Raw genomic sequence first — 17,476 nt, 5'->3', positions numbered from 1 at the left:
TTACCTATTCCTGCTCAGAACTTTTCTCAAGCCCAGAGTTCTCCTCAGTGCTGCTTTGACTTCCTTGTTCTGTAAACTATAGATGATTGGGTTCAGATTGGGTGACAGTGGGATGTCACCACTGTATAGAAGAGGGCCAAGAGTTTATCCATTCCCGGTGAGTGACTAGCCTTGGGCCTCAAGTAGGTAATAGATCCTGAGCCATAGAAGAGTGTGACTACGAGTAGGTGTGAGGAACAGGTAGAGAGAGCTTTATGGCGTCCCTCGGGTGAAGGCATCATCAGCACTGCAATAAGAATCCTGACATAGGAGGAAATATCAGTAAAAATGGGCTGAATATGCAGAGGACTGCCGCCACAAAGACGGCAGCCTCGTTTTGGGATGTGTCTCCACAGGCAAGTGCCAGGAGGGGTGGAAGGTCACAGAAAAAGTGGTCTATCTCACAGGGCCCAAGGAAGTCCAAAGAAAAAATAAAATTGGTCTGTCCCAACCCTACTATGCATCCCATTCCCCATGAAACCATTGCCAAATGAGCATATACCCAACGACTCATTCGGGCTGCATAGTGGAGTGGGGAGCATATGGCCATGCAACAGTCGAAAGCCATGGCTGTCAATCGACTGCACTCAGTTATTGCAAAGAATATGAAGAAAAACATCTGTGTGGCACAACCCTCCCGAGAGATCCCTCGGGACTCACTCACAAGACTCTGCAACATCTTGGGTATGACAGAGCAAGTGTAGCCAATCTCCAGGAGAGACAAGTTGGCCAGGAAAAAGTACATGTGTGTGTGCAGGGCTGGACTGTTAAAGATGGCAAGGGCTATGAGTGCATTGCCTGTCAGTGATACCAAGAACATGAGGAGGATGAGGGTGAACAGGAGGAAGCACTCTCCAGGAACCTCAAAGAACTTGGCAAATGCAAAGTGTTTGACAGACAAGCTGTTCTCCTGCCACAGGGAGCAGTTGACACTCATCTCCTGGAAGAGAGAAGAGCAAGTCATCAGAGGGATTCTTGCAGATGGGGAAAATTATTCTGTTTAATACTTGAGATCCTCAGTTAAGTCAGAGATGGAATGTCTAGCTTCAGTCATAAAATTAAAATTTGCAAACAAGTATTTATCCTCACAGAGTTTCATATCTAAACCTTTCTCTTCTTACCACATCAGGTGATTTTCCAACGTGTACTGAGCATTATACCAAGTGACAGAGGACTTAGAGCAGGTACTTTACCCTTGTATTCCCAGCCCCGATGAAGCTGAGGCATAAAGCTTACCATGGGTTTGAGTTCAGCCTCACCTATGAAGTAGTTATCAGCCAAATTAAAAGAAAAGGGAAACATCAATCATGGCTCAATTCTTTTTGCACACTTTTCATTGATGAGTTATCAATGTCACCCTGAAAACCTGCTCTCACACCAACTCGTATGTATTTCCTATTGTCATAGATACCCTCTCCCCAACCCATCTCAGAGTGTATTAGGGCCAGAGTAGTCTCTGATTTCTATTGTTAATATTCAGATGTATGCCTTAAAAATATCATTCCCCCAAATATGATTCATATTTTTGTGAAGGTAAAATAAAATCAAATAGACCTTCAATAAATAAATGATTGCTGTAATGCATAGAATTAAAGGCAGGGCACATACTGACATATGAGCAGTTTAATGAGGGCAGCAGAGATGTTTCTTAAGAAAAGATGAATAAGTTGAGAAATGAGAGGGAAGTAGGGTTAACCAAAGAGCACCGCAGCTCCTCAATGCACAACTGTGTGCACTGCTAAGACAGCTTCATTATGACGGCTGATTTCTGTGTCTTTTTTTTTCTCTTTGGTTTTTCAAGACAGCATTTCTCTGTAGCTTTGTAGTCTATCCTGTAACTAGCTCTGTAGACTAGGCTGACTTCGAACTCACAGACATCCACCTGCCTCTGCCTCCTGGGATTAAAGATGTGTGCCACCATCATCCAACAATTTCTGTATTTTAATAGTTTACATCTTTTAATAGAGTATGCTTTCTTAGTGAGTGTATCATTGCTAGCACACTAAATTTCTGTTTTTTCTTAATATTATTTATAAGATTCTATGAATCAGGGCATTGATTTAAATAAAGAAAAAAGAGTAAAAGAGATGTGTTCTTGGTATGTGGTTAAGGTTGGCATCAAATTCCCAATTTCCCTGCCTCAGTTTCCTAAATGGTGGGATTCCCTGAGTGAGTCATCGTCCCTGGCATGATAGAAATTTCTCTTTAACCTTTTCCTCAATGGACCTCACATTACGATCCCATCAAACTGCTTGCATTTTGCACGTGTAGTTTTTATACACTTCATTTTCTCTTTGCTCACTTTCTCACTGGGAGGCTGCTGTGGCCTTGCTTCATTGTCTGGTAAACTCTTCAGTTCCAGCATAACTTTGTCATTTTTCTGGAAATCACACAATTCTTCCACCTAGCAGTCATACTTCATGCTTTTCACATTAAAACTGCTAAAATAGCATCTACCACTGTGGTGGTGATTACATCCCATTTATTTCTGAGTACAGCCTTCTACAGAGACTGTGTATGGACTTCACTTTTCTATCATTACACCTGCCATCTTTACCAATCCGTAAATTCTTACGTAATGAGAAGTTTCAGTGTTTACCTTACTCTGCCTCCTTAGATATTCTGCCTATTACTTCCCATTATATCCTCTGGAGTTCAACCTCATGGTCCTCAAATATTTCACGTTCAGCCTACTCGTTTATCTCTCGGTCTGGTATTTTTTCCTTTCAAATGAGCTGACCCTTACTGTTTTGTGTGGTATATGAATTTTTTTTTCTGCCAAAAATCTTAATAAACCTTTTTTTTTTTTCAACAAGAGCGAAATAGGAGATACTTTCAACCAATCGGTCCTCCCTCTACTCACTTGATAAACCAAGTATCACCAGGTCATGCTATGTTGTATGTGAGTAGATCACGTCATGGTTGATCCACAAACCAAATGTGAGCTTTAGAGTTTCCAAATTATTTTAAATAATCATATTAGCAATGTTAATTTAAACATATAAGGCATGTATATGTATATACATGTCACATATACTTGTATGCCTGTATATCCATGCAGAAACACACACAGATGCATCAGAGTAGAATAAGGGTTCACTCTGGGAAGACTGTGTATCAGTTAAAATCTTAGTATAGACAACAATGTGGATAACACTTTTGTTTAAACTCTGTTTCTTAATTTGACCACTTATAAAATGGATTGAGAAAAATTGTATTTCTCATGAGGTTGCTTCAATGAGAATTAAGTTAATTTCCAAGAGTTACTTTTAAAGTTGGTCAAGTGGTGAATTTTTTCTAGCTACACAGGACATGAACATGGTTGAATGTCTACACACAGCCATACTATATTTACCTTTGTGTACACTCTATTTGGGGGGAATTTCGCACCACAATCCATAATCTTTGCTCCTATTCATTAATTGCTCTCTAAATTATAGTTTTTATTATTTTGGACAATGGAAAAGCAAAAATAATTAGAATATGTGTACACATATAAAAATGGTGCCTAAATCTTCTATCCTGAGGGGATATGGCTGTGTGTAATAAATTATTGAATCTGTTAGATAGATATTCACCGATACATTTACAGATTCTAAACGCTTAAGTAGAGTGAACAATACATGGGTTGACTTAAAGTTCTAATGAACATAAAGCAGGAAGTCAGGAATTACTTGGAATCTCAGGGGACTCAGCTCATGTAAATATAGCCAAAAACACAGAGTATTCTGCTGTGATGCATTTTACTTATTTCAAAGTATTATAAACATTTCTGTGTACTATATTAAATTCAAATATAGTAATTTTTACTGTATTATTTTTACTATATGATTTTTACTATATTACTACTACTACTAATATATATATTACTCATGTATTTTGTAGTAACAAAATCCACATGTGCTTGAAGAAAGGGAAACAAAAAAATCCAAAAGGCCAACACAGAAATGGATATTTTTAAAATTTGGAATATTTTCTTAAATTCCCTGCGGTTAGTAGCAGTTTCTATATTTGTATAGCAAGCTCTCCATAGAGAGAGTGTGGTATTGAATCTCAATTAAATTTTCAGGAACTCAGTTTAGGAAACGTTCCAGAATGACACATTTTCTTCTCAATCTGTGGAGTGAGAAGGATTTACTCAGAAGGAAGATTCTTGAGAAAGAAATAAGTGTCAGAGTACTCTGATATAAATATCCCATCTGCCTCTCACCTGCAACATTTTCATGACCTTAATTTTGGAATCACTGGTTCCTTTAAACACTACATGATGTAATCTTCCACATCTTTCTAGTTAAGCTATTTTAAGTGGTTTTCTACCAATAATCAGCTCTATTTTATACACAGGCCTTCAGTGTTATAATGCGTGCCCTATGAACTGGTAAGGTCTGGAAGTTCACTTGGCAACTAGCTATATGCAAGAGATGGTGCATGAGATGAGAGGATTTTGATATCTTACAGTCTTGGTTTTGCATAATACATTACACGTCTCAAAGCCCCAAGTCACAAAAGTTCTTCTCTTTTGTGAATGATACAAGTGAAAAACATCATTTTTCCTGGTGTCACGAGGTTAGGAAAATTCATTGGTGGGTTCGGTTCCTTGTCTGATCTTGTAGGTTATGACACACTGTAAGATACTGTTTCTTAAACAGTACAGTGTCTGCATGTAGAAACTGCCAGGAAGTAAGAGTTGTACTATTAAACAATGACTATTTTAAAGTTCTATAACAGCACACAGAATTTCTGTGGATTGATCAGGAAAAGATAATTAAGATGCTCACTCATATTTTCCCGGTTTTACCACATTCCTTCACCAAGGACCATTCATGCAGCTGAGTGACAGGTTAGGTCAACCCAGAAGAAAGAGTGGGATCGCTTGATTAGATTACAACGTATCATATAACATGAGTATCACAGTGACAAATGAATTCTAATTCACCAGGAAACAAGTGATTAATAGCAATAAAAAGCTGTTTTCTGAGGTGGATGTTCAAGTTTGCATAAACTATAAAAGTCTGAACAGAAGGAGACAGTAAGTAATTAGAATAAAAAGAACTGGAAAATGTTTTGAGTTTTAAATGTCCTTTTATATACTTTAATTCACCCTCCACAGGCCTAGTCTTGATAAATTAACTGTGCCACCTACCTCCAATCACAGTACTTGAAGTGATAATTAAGTAGTTTCTGCTTCTGATTAGCTACTCCAGACTTTCTATTTATCCTTTTCTTACAACATACAGGGGACATACAACATCCCATCCTCATCTCTACATTGTACTGAAAAGCTTTTGTTATAATAAAAAATACGCCTGATGTCAAGAAGATTGTGTCTCAGGAGAGAGCACCATGTCCTTCAAGGCAATGTCCCAGTATCACAATTGCAACACACATACACACACACACACATACACACACACACACACACATACACACACACACACTCAAGCATTACTCTTCCTAGAACACATTTACACTTTCTTTTTTTCTGGAAAACAATGATCCGTAAGCATATTATGCGAATATTCTTCTGTGTTCTGAGTCATTTTCATTTTACTCTCCCCAGGAGACTCACAATCTTTTCACACTGGTGAGTTTCAGGAGTCACTGTATTGCCCTCCTGAGAGTCCTTATGGCTAGGGCAATAGCTCTGGGCAGAGCAGACTCACTCTGCAGCAACCCTTTCTCCTAAGAAATAGTTCTATCAAAAACATCTGAATCATCTCATCCACAAGGAGGGTGTCCCAATAGCCTAACCATCTTTCCACTGCATCAACTTTGCCACCTGATGACAAAGGTCCAACATGGGGTCTTTTGGAGAGAAGTTATACAAATCAGAGCATTTATTCATGCCTAGGCACTCTGAGTTTTGAGTTAAGGTCATAAATATTATATACTTATTTTATTAGTGATAGCCAAATAAAGTTTTTAGTCTCATCATAATGTGTTGACTATGATTTATTATAGATGTTGGTTATTTCCTCTTGTTACTAATCTATTATCTGTTTTTTAATCCTGAAAATATTTTAGATTTCATGAAATAGAATCATCATCATCTTCAATAATAGCGTTACTGATATCATACACCTATAGATAACTTAGAAAAATTATATACGGTGTAAATTGTTTTACTATTCTGCTAGACTAAATCCCTCTGGTGTGTAGTGGGTGATTGTTGTTGTTATTGCTTTATTCTTACTTCACGTGATGTTGGTTTAAATTTCCTTGTCATGATAGATCTATCTGGCTTCACCAAATGAGATAATATTGACCAGATTTGTGCAATAAAAAGAGAGGAACAGTCCATGTTCTACTATCTTTTGTAAAAGTTTGAGGGTTGGTATTTGTCCTTTATTAAATGGTTGGCAGAATCCATCAAAGAACTCATCTATTGTGGGTCTTTATCTGTATCGCCATCCATCGTCAGATGAAGGATCTGGGACTCTTGTTGGAGACCCACATTGGAGCACGGGACTGAGCACCCCATGGTCCAAATGAGGGGCAGAAAAAGGAAGAACATGAAAAAAACTCAGGACCGCGAGGGGTGCGATCACCCACTGATACAAGGGGACTGATCTAATGAGAGTTCACCAAGGCCAGTTGGACTGGGACTGAACGAGCATGTGATCCAACCAGATTTTCTGAATGTGGCCAGATCTCTGAATGTGGCGGGTCCGGAGCCTTTCTGAAAAGCCACTGACAATGACACTGGGACTTGTTTCCTCTGCATATGCTGGATTTTTGGGATCCAGTCTGATCAGATACTCACCTTCAGGGACCTGGAAGGAGTGGGGAGGAACTTGAACTTCCCACAGGGCTGGAAGCCCTGACTGCTCTTAGGGATGAAGAGGGAGGAGGAGGGGGTGGGGGGAGTGGGAGGGTGTTGGGAGGAGGGGCAGAAATGAAAACTTTCATAATTTAATAAACTTTAAAAAAAAAAGAACTCATCTATTCCAGGCCTTTATTTCTGTTGCAAATCAGTACTGATTTAATCTATGTAGCTATTACAGATAAATTCAGATCTTGTATTTCAATATTAAACAGTTTGGGTAATTTTTGTTTGTTAAGACATAAGAGAAATATTAAAAAACATGAAAGAATAAAGTTAATTTCTTTTATTCTATCATATTATTATACAATAAAACTAATAATCAATATAAAGAGAGCACAGAAACTATAAAACCACCTAGAATAGAACAAGATATTTTTGAAAGACTAGTGAATCATTCATGGGATCAGGGGTGAAATTTGAAAGCTCCTGAAATAAAATTGAAGTGAACCCACAACTTACAGATTCTTTGGAATACAACAGAAAAGTTTTGAGAGGAAATTCTGAGATGGACCTTGAATAGGAAGAACTGATTTTGAATCAATCATGGCCCTGCTATTGGACTTACAGAGAAATGCTCCTGCCATGGCCTGAGTTGAGACTATCTAAGAATGAGTAGTATCTGAAATTAATCAGGGTTTGTGATGGCAAGGCTGGCTCAAATTGTCTGTGGTAGCCATGGCTATAATGGTACCTTCTGGAACTGACATTATACTTTAGCAGTAAGCAGATGTAGTTTTTGTGTGATTCTCTCAAGACATCAATGTTTTGAGCAGTCATATTTAACATGCTGGCCCTCTAGTTGGCTGCCAGGCTTATATCCTTTGCCTTAGTGTTTCTATTGCTGAGATCAAACATCATGTCTATATTCAACTTGGGAAATGGGGGAGTATTTAAACTTACATTTTTTAGTCAACCCATAATCTAGGAAAGTCAGGGAAGGAATTCTGAACAGAAAGCTGGAAACAAAATTGATACAGGGGTCATAGAAAAGTGCTTCTTGCTAGCTTATTTGATTATTTTTTGCTCATTCTGTTTTCTTAGAGCACCACCAGTCAAGGGGTGATGCCATCCACAATGTCCCAGATCCTCCTACCTTAATTATTAAACAAGAAAATGAGCAACAGGTTTTTTTGGTTTTGTTTTGTGTTATGTTATTTTGCAGGCTAACATGGTGGGTACATTTTTCTCAGTTGAGGTTCCTTCTTAATAACTGTAGCTTGTGTCAAGTTGACATAAAACTAACCCACCACAGTTTTTCACTCAAGAAACCCAGGGCACCAGGAGCATATCTAGTATCAGTTAATTAATGAGTCAAAATTTCTGAATGCTTAATAGATGTCCCACCCAATTCTGGGAGTCCCTACTCCCCGACACGGGTGCCCGCCTTCCGTATCGAACCGTGAGCTTGAAACAATGTCCTAGGAGTTAAAAACAGACACACACAGAGAGACCTGGATCATTTGCCCTAAAGGTAAATGTCAACTTTATTCAGTGAAATTCCAGGTTTAAATACTTGGGGACCAAAGGAGGAGAACCCCCTCCCAGCCAAGATTGAGATCAAGGTGTTGGGCACCTGGCGCCGGAACCGGATGGCAGAATCTGCTGGGCAGGGGGTGTCGAGCAGCTGCAGTGACAGACATGGCAGGCACCACTGTAAGAACTCTTGTTTGCAGGTGGAATTACCATGCCAATAGAGGATAAAGCTCTCTATGCTAATTCCCCTAGCAGGTGGAGCGAGCAGAGGAGATGGCAGGAAGCTAGACTGGTTGGGTAAACAGTCCTGCATAACACCTCGAGGAGCCAGGAAAGGCCTGGGATCCAACACTTAATAGCTTATTTAAAAGAAAGTTTGCATTAAAATCTTACTGCCAACTTAGACTCTATCTAACAGTGATCTAATGATGCCTTATTTCTGCTCTAGAGGCATAGAGAGAGGTACATTCCTTAAATCTATCTCAATATGACAGATACTTTAGTGTATGGAGTGGTTATAACCTATATATCTCTTCCCCAATGTATATACCTGTTTTCAGTTTGTTTTTTGATATGACATCAGATATTAAGTATTATTCTTAGGATCTTCTGAAAGTTATCACAGAGAAGGATTATCTGTGCTTGTGTCTATGATCTTCATGAGACTTTTGCTTATTAGCATTGATTTATGGCTGATGTCAATAAGACGGTGCCCTCTCCATTTTTAAATACATGTTTCTGTGATAAAATCTTTCTACACTTGTCTTAATATCTGTTTTATAGAATTTCCAGATCACTCAATGAAATGGTTGTAGGAAAATGATTTGGAACAAAGTAGGCTCAAGCAACTATAGTGCATGTGCTTTGCTTTATGTATTTCAATGAAGTTCCAATGAACTTCATGAGTTTTTAAGAAGTTTATATGTAAGACCTCTCAAACTTATTGACCACAGAACCCTTTTATAAAAAATTGAAATATATGGATAAGACTGTCAAAATAACTACTCTTGTTTCTCTCCAACAGAGTCCACATATTAAAATCCATTCCTAGGAAAATGGTTGCCATGTCATATATTCACCTATATTCAAAGCTTTATGTACTGATTGTACAGAGACTACTAATCATGTCAATAAAGGAGATGATTCCTTGAGAATCAGTTGTCTAATTTGAGACTTGCTCAGAGTAAGAAATTTATTCTCACTTTCTTCATAATCTAAGTCCAGCATGAGACTTGACAGCCTGAAAACATCTCATATTAAAGACCTACCTATGAAGAAGCAGTGTCTACAATACAGTTTCCCAGAAGATTTTGCTCTTGGTCACTTTTGTATCAGATGGTAATTGCCCTTTTAGGAATATAGGGATCCCCAGATCCCAGTTTGGGCTGACATCATTTCCTGCTGCAGTAATACACTTCGATATCCCCTGGCTCTGGACAAAGCATTCCCATCTGATATTTGAGTTTGGATTCAAAGATTCATTTTCAGAGTCTTGTGTTTCTGAAAAGCAACATCTTTTCAGCCTACGAAAGTAATTGGAAGGATGAGGGAACAAAACTTACAGAGGTGAGAAAATAATAACCACCTATTCTTCATTTCCTCATCTCACCATAATACAAACTGTAGCTAAGAAAGTAATATTTTCATCAACTGCCAAGTCAGTTTTCTTTAAATAACTCAGCTAATTATTTATATGTATTTTGGAATTCTAAGCAGTTTAAAATTTTTGAATAACATAGTAAATTAAATTTCACTATAAACTTAGACTTAATTAATTTATATTTTACAGTTACCTTAAGTTAGTAGAACATACGTTCAGAAATAAGAAAAAGCAAAGATAACATAACAAAGAAAGATCATTTCTCCATTTGACAAAAGTTTCTTATGACTTAGATTATTTAAAATATGAAGTCCTTCATAACATGGCAATAGTGTTGGACATACATGTGCTGCTGAGGAGACAGTCTATGCCTCTCTGTTTTGGTGTGTATACACATGTTTCCTTGATTCTGAATCACTGCATTTTCCGAAAAATTATAGAGAACTAAAAACATTGCTTTTATATTAAATACTTGCATTTAAAACATAAGTAAATTAAGATGTTCATGTCTTCTATTTACTCAACAAGATTGAGTTATATCAATCCATTAAGAAATCATGGCTATATCAGTAGAAAAGCTTGAAAATACAATGTATAACAGCTACCTTTACAAAAACACTAACATTTCTGGAAAAATTTATTTTATAGCATTATAATGTTAAAATACGGTTTCAAAAATATTGTTTCACACAATTCCTAAGGACAGTCAAGTACCTTAATGAACAATGTGCATAAAGTTAGGGAAAAATATTTACCTTTTTCATTAAATATGAGTAATAACAAATAAATGCAAATAAACATATATGTTAAATTTGAATTAGATAATTTAAGAAACATACTATCTTATCACACCATTTATTTGATTAATTTTTTTAAACAACATTTCTTAGTTAAGAGAGGAAAGATGGGAGAATAACAATTTAATAAGATGGTTTAGACAGTAACTTACTAAAAGTGCGTTAGTGTCTATCCTACTGTTTAAAAATAATTGTTCGTTTTAGATATTAAAAAGATATTTAAAAGAAGCATTTCTTCACATTTATCATTTCCTTTCCCCTGCTTTTTGAAATAGGCACATGTGTAAATTTGCATAGTTATAAAGAAAACTACTCAGGATTTCTGCGGGGCGCCATCCCGTCCAGCAGGAATGAACCCCACCAAAAACGAGAATTCCTTCTCTGGTCACATCTTTATTTGGAGCATTCCCTTGAGGAAAATTGGGGGAAGGGAAGATAGAGCAGGGACAAGAGAAAGCTTAGAGAGAGGAAGTAGGGTCCTGAGGCATCTGCTTTTAAACGGTGGAGCAGCTTGAACGCTGTCCTGATTGGTTAATGCCATTCTGCTGGTCTGAGCATGTGCAGGCAAGGGTGCAGGCAGGGTTGCTCAGCCCCACGTGGCTACCTCCAAACTGCAGGACCACCTGTGCCTCCAGGTGGCTCCCAACATCTCCCCCTAATTATTGTCTTTAAGAGCAATAAGGCAAAACTATTCTTCAATCTGGTCCCACCTAGACGCAGCATGCCAAGGATATCTCTGCTCCCACCCATTCCTAAGGAAGGAAAAGGCAAAGTAGAGTAAGAGATAAGAGGTTGCACAGGGTGTTGCTCAAGTCGATGGTGTGAAACAGCTGCTCTTGGCACCGCCCAGAAGGTCATCTCTGCTGTCTCCGCACGAATCTTCCACAGCAGGACACTCAGCATCCACTGGGTCGTCTTCTTTATCTCTCTGGTCGGTCTCGCTGGCATCCAGATGTATGTCAGCATTCCTAGAAAAACATAAACAAAACTCTCCTCCCAAATAAACATTTAAGAGTATTAAAAACTCTCAGTGTAAAAATTCAGCACAATCAGTACTGGAAGTAGGCTGGTTTTGAACTTAGAGATCTGCAGGTCTCTGTTTCAAAAAGCAAATCTTGTTTGCCTGTACCAGCAAAATTTTGAATTAAAAATTAAGTGTAAAGAATGCAAGAGAAATCCTTTCTCTGGGGGAAGCTGTCACTGGTAGTGTAGTCCCCCTCTATTGTTTAAAAACCAAAGCAGTTGTCATTGGGAATTGAACTCATAACCTTTGGAAGAGCAGGCAATGCCCTTAACCGCTGAGCCATCTCTCCAGCTCCCCTATTTAGATGGAAAAACCTCTAGGTAACATTGTTTATTTCATCCGTTGCCAGGGGCAATAGGTAATGATAACCAGGTTGACGCGCCTTTATTATGATAATTAGGACCAGTTCTTTGAGGGAGAATGGACGTCGATCATCTGGCTACTTCCTGCTGACAAAGGGGCGATGTTTGGGGGATAAATGTTTTTATCTGACTAAATTTTTGGCGACAAATGTTTTTATCTGACTAAATTCTTGGCGACCTTGGCTGAGGGCGGCGGCAGCAGCGGACAGCGGCGGCTGCCACAGCTCCGCCTCTGAAGCCCATAATGGCGCGCTCCGCATGGCCCAAAGGCATGGCTCCGCCCCGGGCCGTGCGCGGGCTCGCCGTTTCACCTCAGGCAATGAACTCGCACCGCCGGCTGTGAGCCTTTTCCAAGCTCCGGCGAGGGGGGGCATCCGCCCACCCGTGGAGGGGCTTCTCCTGCCCGGTCCGCCCGCGCGCAGAGCCCCGTTCTCTGGGAACTCACCTCCCCGCTCGCCCATGTTGCTATGGAAACACAGTTTTTCCGCAGAGCCGATTCAGCTCCTCTCTGCCTTCTATGGCGCCGCTGCTCACCACGCAGCTTCCGCCTCAGTCAGGCGAGTCCGCTCAGGTGCTGAAAAAGTCCTCCAAAAACCATAGCCCCGCCAGAAGGCCGGGACATATAGCCTCTGATGACACATGGACTTTAGCCCGCCCGTCGCCATGGTGACCTGGCTGTTCGTAGGCCTCCAGCAAACTCCCCGCCAGCAACTGGTTGCGTCTCCCTCCTGAGTAGCTGGGATCACAGGTGTGCACCACCGTGCCTGGCCCACTTCCGTGTTTCTAATCAGGCATTACCGCTCAAAGGCGGGCCGGCTGCCGCCAGCACTCTCAGCACGATCAAGCAGCTTGTCTTTCTCAGTCAAAAATTAAAGTTTTTTGTACGTGAGAGCCAGAGACTGAGCTCTCTTAACAAAATTAGGCGAAAATCACCTCCAAAAGCTCTGTGGCTCTTTAAGAATAGGGAAGGCAGTGATCAAGCTCGCCTCCCTACGAGACTGTTGCCTCCAGTCTCTATCAGCGAGTACGCACGGAGGAAGCCGCGGATCTCCCAACCGTAAACCTCGCCCTTTTTGCTGCTGTTTACATTCCTCCTGCACTGAACTTAAGGGATTTTTCTTCCCCGTTGCTTTCTGTACCTTCTTTCAGATACCTTAACTTTGATTTTTTTTTGTATTTTTTTTTCTATTTAGGCCTATCCTTTGAAATTCTTTTTTACATTTCTTTTCCTCCCCTTTCTGGGGATTTCAACCGACGTCACTCACCGCTCCATGTTCTCAGAGTTCTGAAATTCAAGGCTCTCTGTGCTGGTGTCTGATCTTGGCTTTTTCTCCCGGGCTTTCTCAGGGTCCCCCGGCGTAGTTGTCAGGGTCCCTCAGCGTCCCGGAGTTTCGAGCACCAGTTGCGGGGCGCCATCCCGTCCAGCAGGAATGAACCCCACCAAAAACGAGAATTCCTTCTCTGGTCACATCTTTATTTGGAGCATTCCCTTGAGGAAAATTGGGGGAAGGGAAGATAGAGCAGGGACAAGAGAAAGCTTAGAGAGAGGAAGTAGGGTCCTGAGGCATCTGCTTTTAAACGGTGGAGCAGCTTGAACGCTGTCCTGATTGGTTAATGCCATTCTGCTGGTCTGAGCATGTGCAGGCAAGGGTGCAGGCAGGGTTGCTCAGCCCCACGTGGCTACCTCCAAACTGCAGGACCACCTGTGCCTCCAGGTGGCTCCCAACAGATTTCAAAACGGATGCCCAGGAAATTGACCCTTACAGGTAGGTAGAAGTTGATAAGCATGACTAAAATAATCTTAGGAGGAGACACAGGATGAATAAAGAAATTAAAACTTGATTAAGTAAGAAGTAACATTGTTATATTAGGTATCATTCAGAAAAGAGAAAGGAGGATGAAGTTGTGCAGAACTTGATTAAATGATACCATGGGAAATTGGCATTTTTATAAATAATAACTTTACTTTAAGTAATATTCTATTTTATGTTATTTTTATGGACATATTATAATGAACCATTACAGTCAAAAGATAAGTGGTCACTTATAAGGCTTTCTATCTAACATATTTATATAACGTCTTTGATAAAACTAAATAATATGGGAAATTAAGTGGTTTCTTTAAATACACAATACACACTTGTATAAAAATGACATGTAACACAGTACTGTGTACAATGTATATACACAAAGAAATGCTTTAGAAATCTAAATAAAGCAATAAATCAATTGAGCTTATATTCTCTATTGTTTTATACTATGAAGTTACAATAACAAGGAAAATAGTTTATAAAACACAAGTTCAAAAGTGGCTAATTAAGTCTTAGTTACCATAACATAAAAATAAAACTCACAAGTCGAAAATTATATTTCAAAGCTCTAAAATTATTCAAAACTAACAAGAGCACTCTATTGACTGCTAAAATACTCAAGACTGCCTGCTTTCACACTATAAGAAAAATACTGGCAGAAAACTAACCCATGCACTATGTCTAACAAACAATTAAATCACTGTGGTTGTATAGTTTGTTCTCAGCATTTTACAAATACACATTTCAGGTAGAGATGTGCAGTATCATTTCCTTTTACTTTTTCTTCCCAAATGCATCTTTGTTACTTTTCCTACTGCCACAATGGGAAACCTACCAAAAACCTGTTTATATATTTGACAACTCTCTTTCTACATTTCGTGGCTAATCTTATAAGTACTTTTGTAGAAAAAAAGGGTAAATTTCTTAGAAGAATAAATGAGACAATTTGGAAAAACTGAACAATCGATTGTTGAATAATTTTCACGTCTGATTTTTTAACTCTGAACTTTTTAAAGCATTTTCTTTTATTTTTGAGATTGATAAGTATGCCATTTCTCTCTTCGTTTTTCTTCCTCCAAACCCTCTCGTTGCTCTCTTTCAAACTAATGACCTTTTCCAATAATTGTTACATGCACACATGCATTTAGGAATATCTATATATGCATATGTCCTGCTCAGACTGTATAATGTTACTTGTATGTGTTTTCAGGGCTGACCACTTGGGATTGGTTAATGAATTGGTGTACTTTTACCTTGGTAAGACTATTTCTCCCACTTTTATTCCTTACTTATTTGAGGTTCTTTGTGAACCTCTGTGCCTTTAACGATTCTCATTCTCAGCGAACTCTTTATTCTTTGACTTTCCACTGAAACGTGAAATGCGCTCTCTCTCTCTCTTCTCTCTCTCTCTCTCTCTCTCTCTCTCTCTCTCTCTCTCTCTCTCCCTCACTTTCCTACCTGTCTCCTATATAGAACATATCCTATCTTCCACCTTTAGGATCCATGTCCCTCTAGCGGATTTCTGACCCCTTTCCATTTCCGTCTTATCTAACATGCGCTTCTGTACTTGTCGCCCTCCTTTGTCTGAGTAGAGTGATGACAGTTAACGAGAGCTCAGGTAGCGATTTCATCCTGGTGGGCTTCTCTGAGCAGCCACAACTTGAAAAGATCCTCTTTGTGGTGGTGCTAATCTCCTACCTCCTGACACTGGTAGGCAACACAGCGATCATCCTTGTCTCCTGTTTGGATTCCGTGCTCCAAACACCCATGTACTACTTCCTTACCAACCTCTCTTTTGTTGATATCTGCTTTTCCACCAGCATTGTTCCTCAGCTGCTGTGGAACCTCCATGGTCCAGCCAAGACAATTACTCCCACAGGTTGTGCTATTCAACTCTATGTGTCTCTGGCTCTGGGGTCCACCGAGTGTGTCCTCCTCGCAGTTATGGCGTTTGATCGCTATGCTGCTGTTTGCCGGCCACTCCATTATGCCACGGTTATGCACCCACGGCTCTGCCAGTCTCTTGTAGGAATAGCATGGCTGAGTGGAGTGGGCAACACGCTAATTCAGGGCACCATCACTCTCCGCCTGCCTCGCTGTGGGAACCACAGGATTTATCACTTCATCTGTGAAGTTCCTGCCATGATCAAGTTGGCCTGTGTAGACATTCATGCCAATGAAGTGCAGCTATTCATGGCTTCCTTGGTGCTACTTCTCCTACCCCTGGCACTCATCTTGGTATCATATGGGTACATTGCCCAAGTACTGATGAGGTTAAAGTCAGGTCTAACCTGGGGCAAAGCTCTTGGAACGTGCGGATCACACCTGCTGGTAGTAGTGCTATTTTATGGCACAAGCACTGCTGTCTATATCCATCCTAATAGCTCGTATGCACATAGTCAGGGGAAATTCATCACCCTTTTGTACACCGTGGTCATTCCTACTCTAAACCCCCTCATTTACACTTTAAGAAACAAAGATGTGAAGGGGGCTTTGAAAAGGCTAGTGAGAAAAGATAACAGTCCCAGAGAGAAAATTCTTGCAAAGTAGAGATATGGGTCTGCTTTCAGTGATATAGAGGTGCTTATCCAGAGGCATTACCCAGCATCACCCTGACACAGATTATCCAAAACCAAACTCACAGGTCTCTCTGGAGACCTACCAGCAATAAAACCGCTCCCCTAATTATTGCACCCAGAGATGTCATATGTTGATAATCACATTATCTAATAAACTGAAAACAGTTGCTGTTGTCAAGACTCCTGCAATCAATTTTCTCTGTCTTTTTAAATTTTTTATTTTTTATTAAAAATTACCACCTACTCCATTTCCCTCCCCCTCCCTCCAATCCTCCTCCCCCTCCCACTCCAGTCCAAAGAGCAGTCAGGGTTCCCTGCCCTGTGGGAAGTGCAAAGTCCTCCCCTTCTCCATCCAGGTCTAGGAAGGTGAGCTTCCAAAACAGCCTTCCAAACGAGGCTCCCACAAAACCAGTCCATGCAGTGGAATCAAAACCCAGCACCATTGTCCTTGGCTTCTCAGTCAGCCCTCATTGTCAGCCACTTTCAGAGAGTCCGGTTTGATCACATGCTCCACCAGTCCAGCTGGCCTTGGTGAGCTCCCATTAGATCAGCCTCACCGTCTCAGTGGGTGAACGCACCTCTCATGGTCCTAACTTCTTTGCTCATGTTCTCCCTCTTTCTGCTCCTCATTTGGACCTTGGGAGCTCAGTCCAGTGCTCCAATGTGGGTCTCTGTCTCTATCTCCATCCATCGCCAGGTGAAGGTTCTATGGTGATATACAAGATATTCATCAGTGTGGCTATAGGATAGGGTCAGTTCAGGTGCCCTCTCCTCAGCAGCCCAAGGAACAACCTGGGGACATCTCCTTGAACACCTGGGAACCCCTCTAGAGTCAAGTCTCTTGCCAACCCTAAAATAGCTCCCTTAACTAAGATATATACTTCCCTGCTCCCATATCCACCCTTCCTCCATCCAAGCCATCCCATTCCCCCAAGCTCTTACCATCCTTCCCTTCTCACTTCTCT

The 17,476-nt window shown here is 40.3% G+C and overlaps 1 protein-coding gene and 2 pseudogenes across 1 annotated transcript; 1 reads left to right on the top strand and 2 right to left on the bottom strand.

Annotated features, from left to right (window-relative positions):
• LOC146890800 (olfactory receptor 10C1-like) lies at positions 1–976 on the bottom strand (annotated as a pseudogene).
• Positions 977–12,425: 11,449 nt separating this feature from the next.
• On the bottom strand, positions 12,426–12,615 carry LOC148119298 (Nuclear RNase P; annotated as a pseudogene).
• Positions 12,616–15,528: 2,913 nt separating this feature from the next.
• LOC125397701 (olfactory receptor 2G3-like) lies at positions 15,529–16,482 on the top strand. Its single transcript, XM_048430135.3, has one exon. It carries the CDS (start codon positions 15,529–15,531, stop codon positions 16,480–16,482), a length of 954 nt encoding a protein of 317 aa, XP_048286092.3.
• Positions 16,483–17,476: the final 994 nt, after the last annotated feature.

The sequence above is a fragment of the Myodes glareolus genome, chromosome 18 (genome assembly GCF_982192425.1).
Source record: "Myodes glareolus chromosome 18, mMyoGla1.1, whole genome shotgun sequence".
NCBI lineage: Eukaryota > Metazoa > Chordata > Mammalia > Rodentia > Cricetidae > Myodes > Myodes glareolus.
Note: the sequence above shows the minus strand (reverse complement) of the source record. Positions and strands in the feature narration are given on the sequence as shown.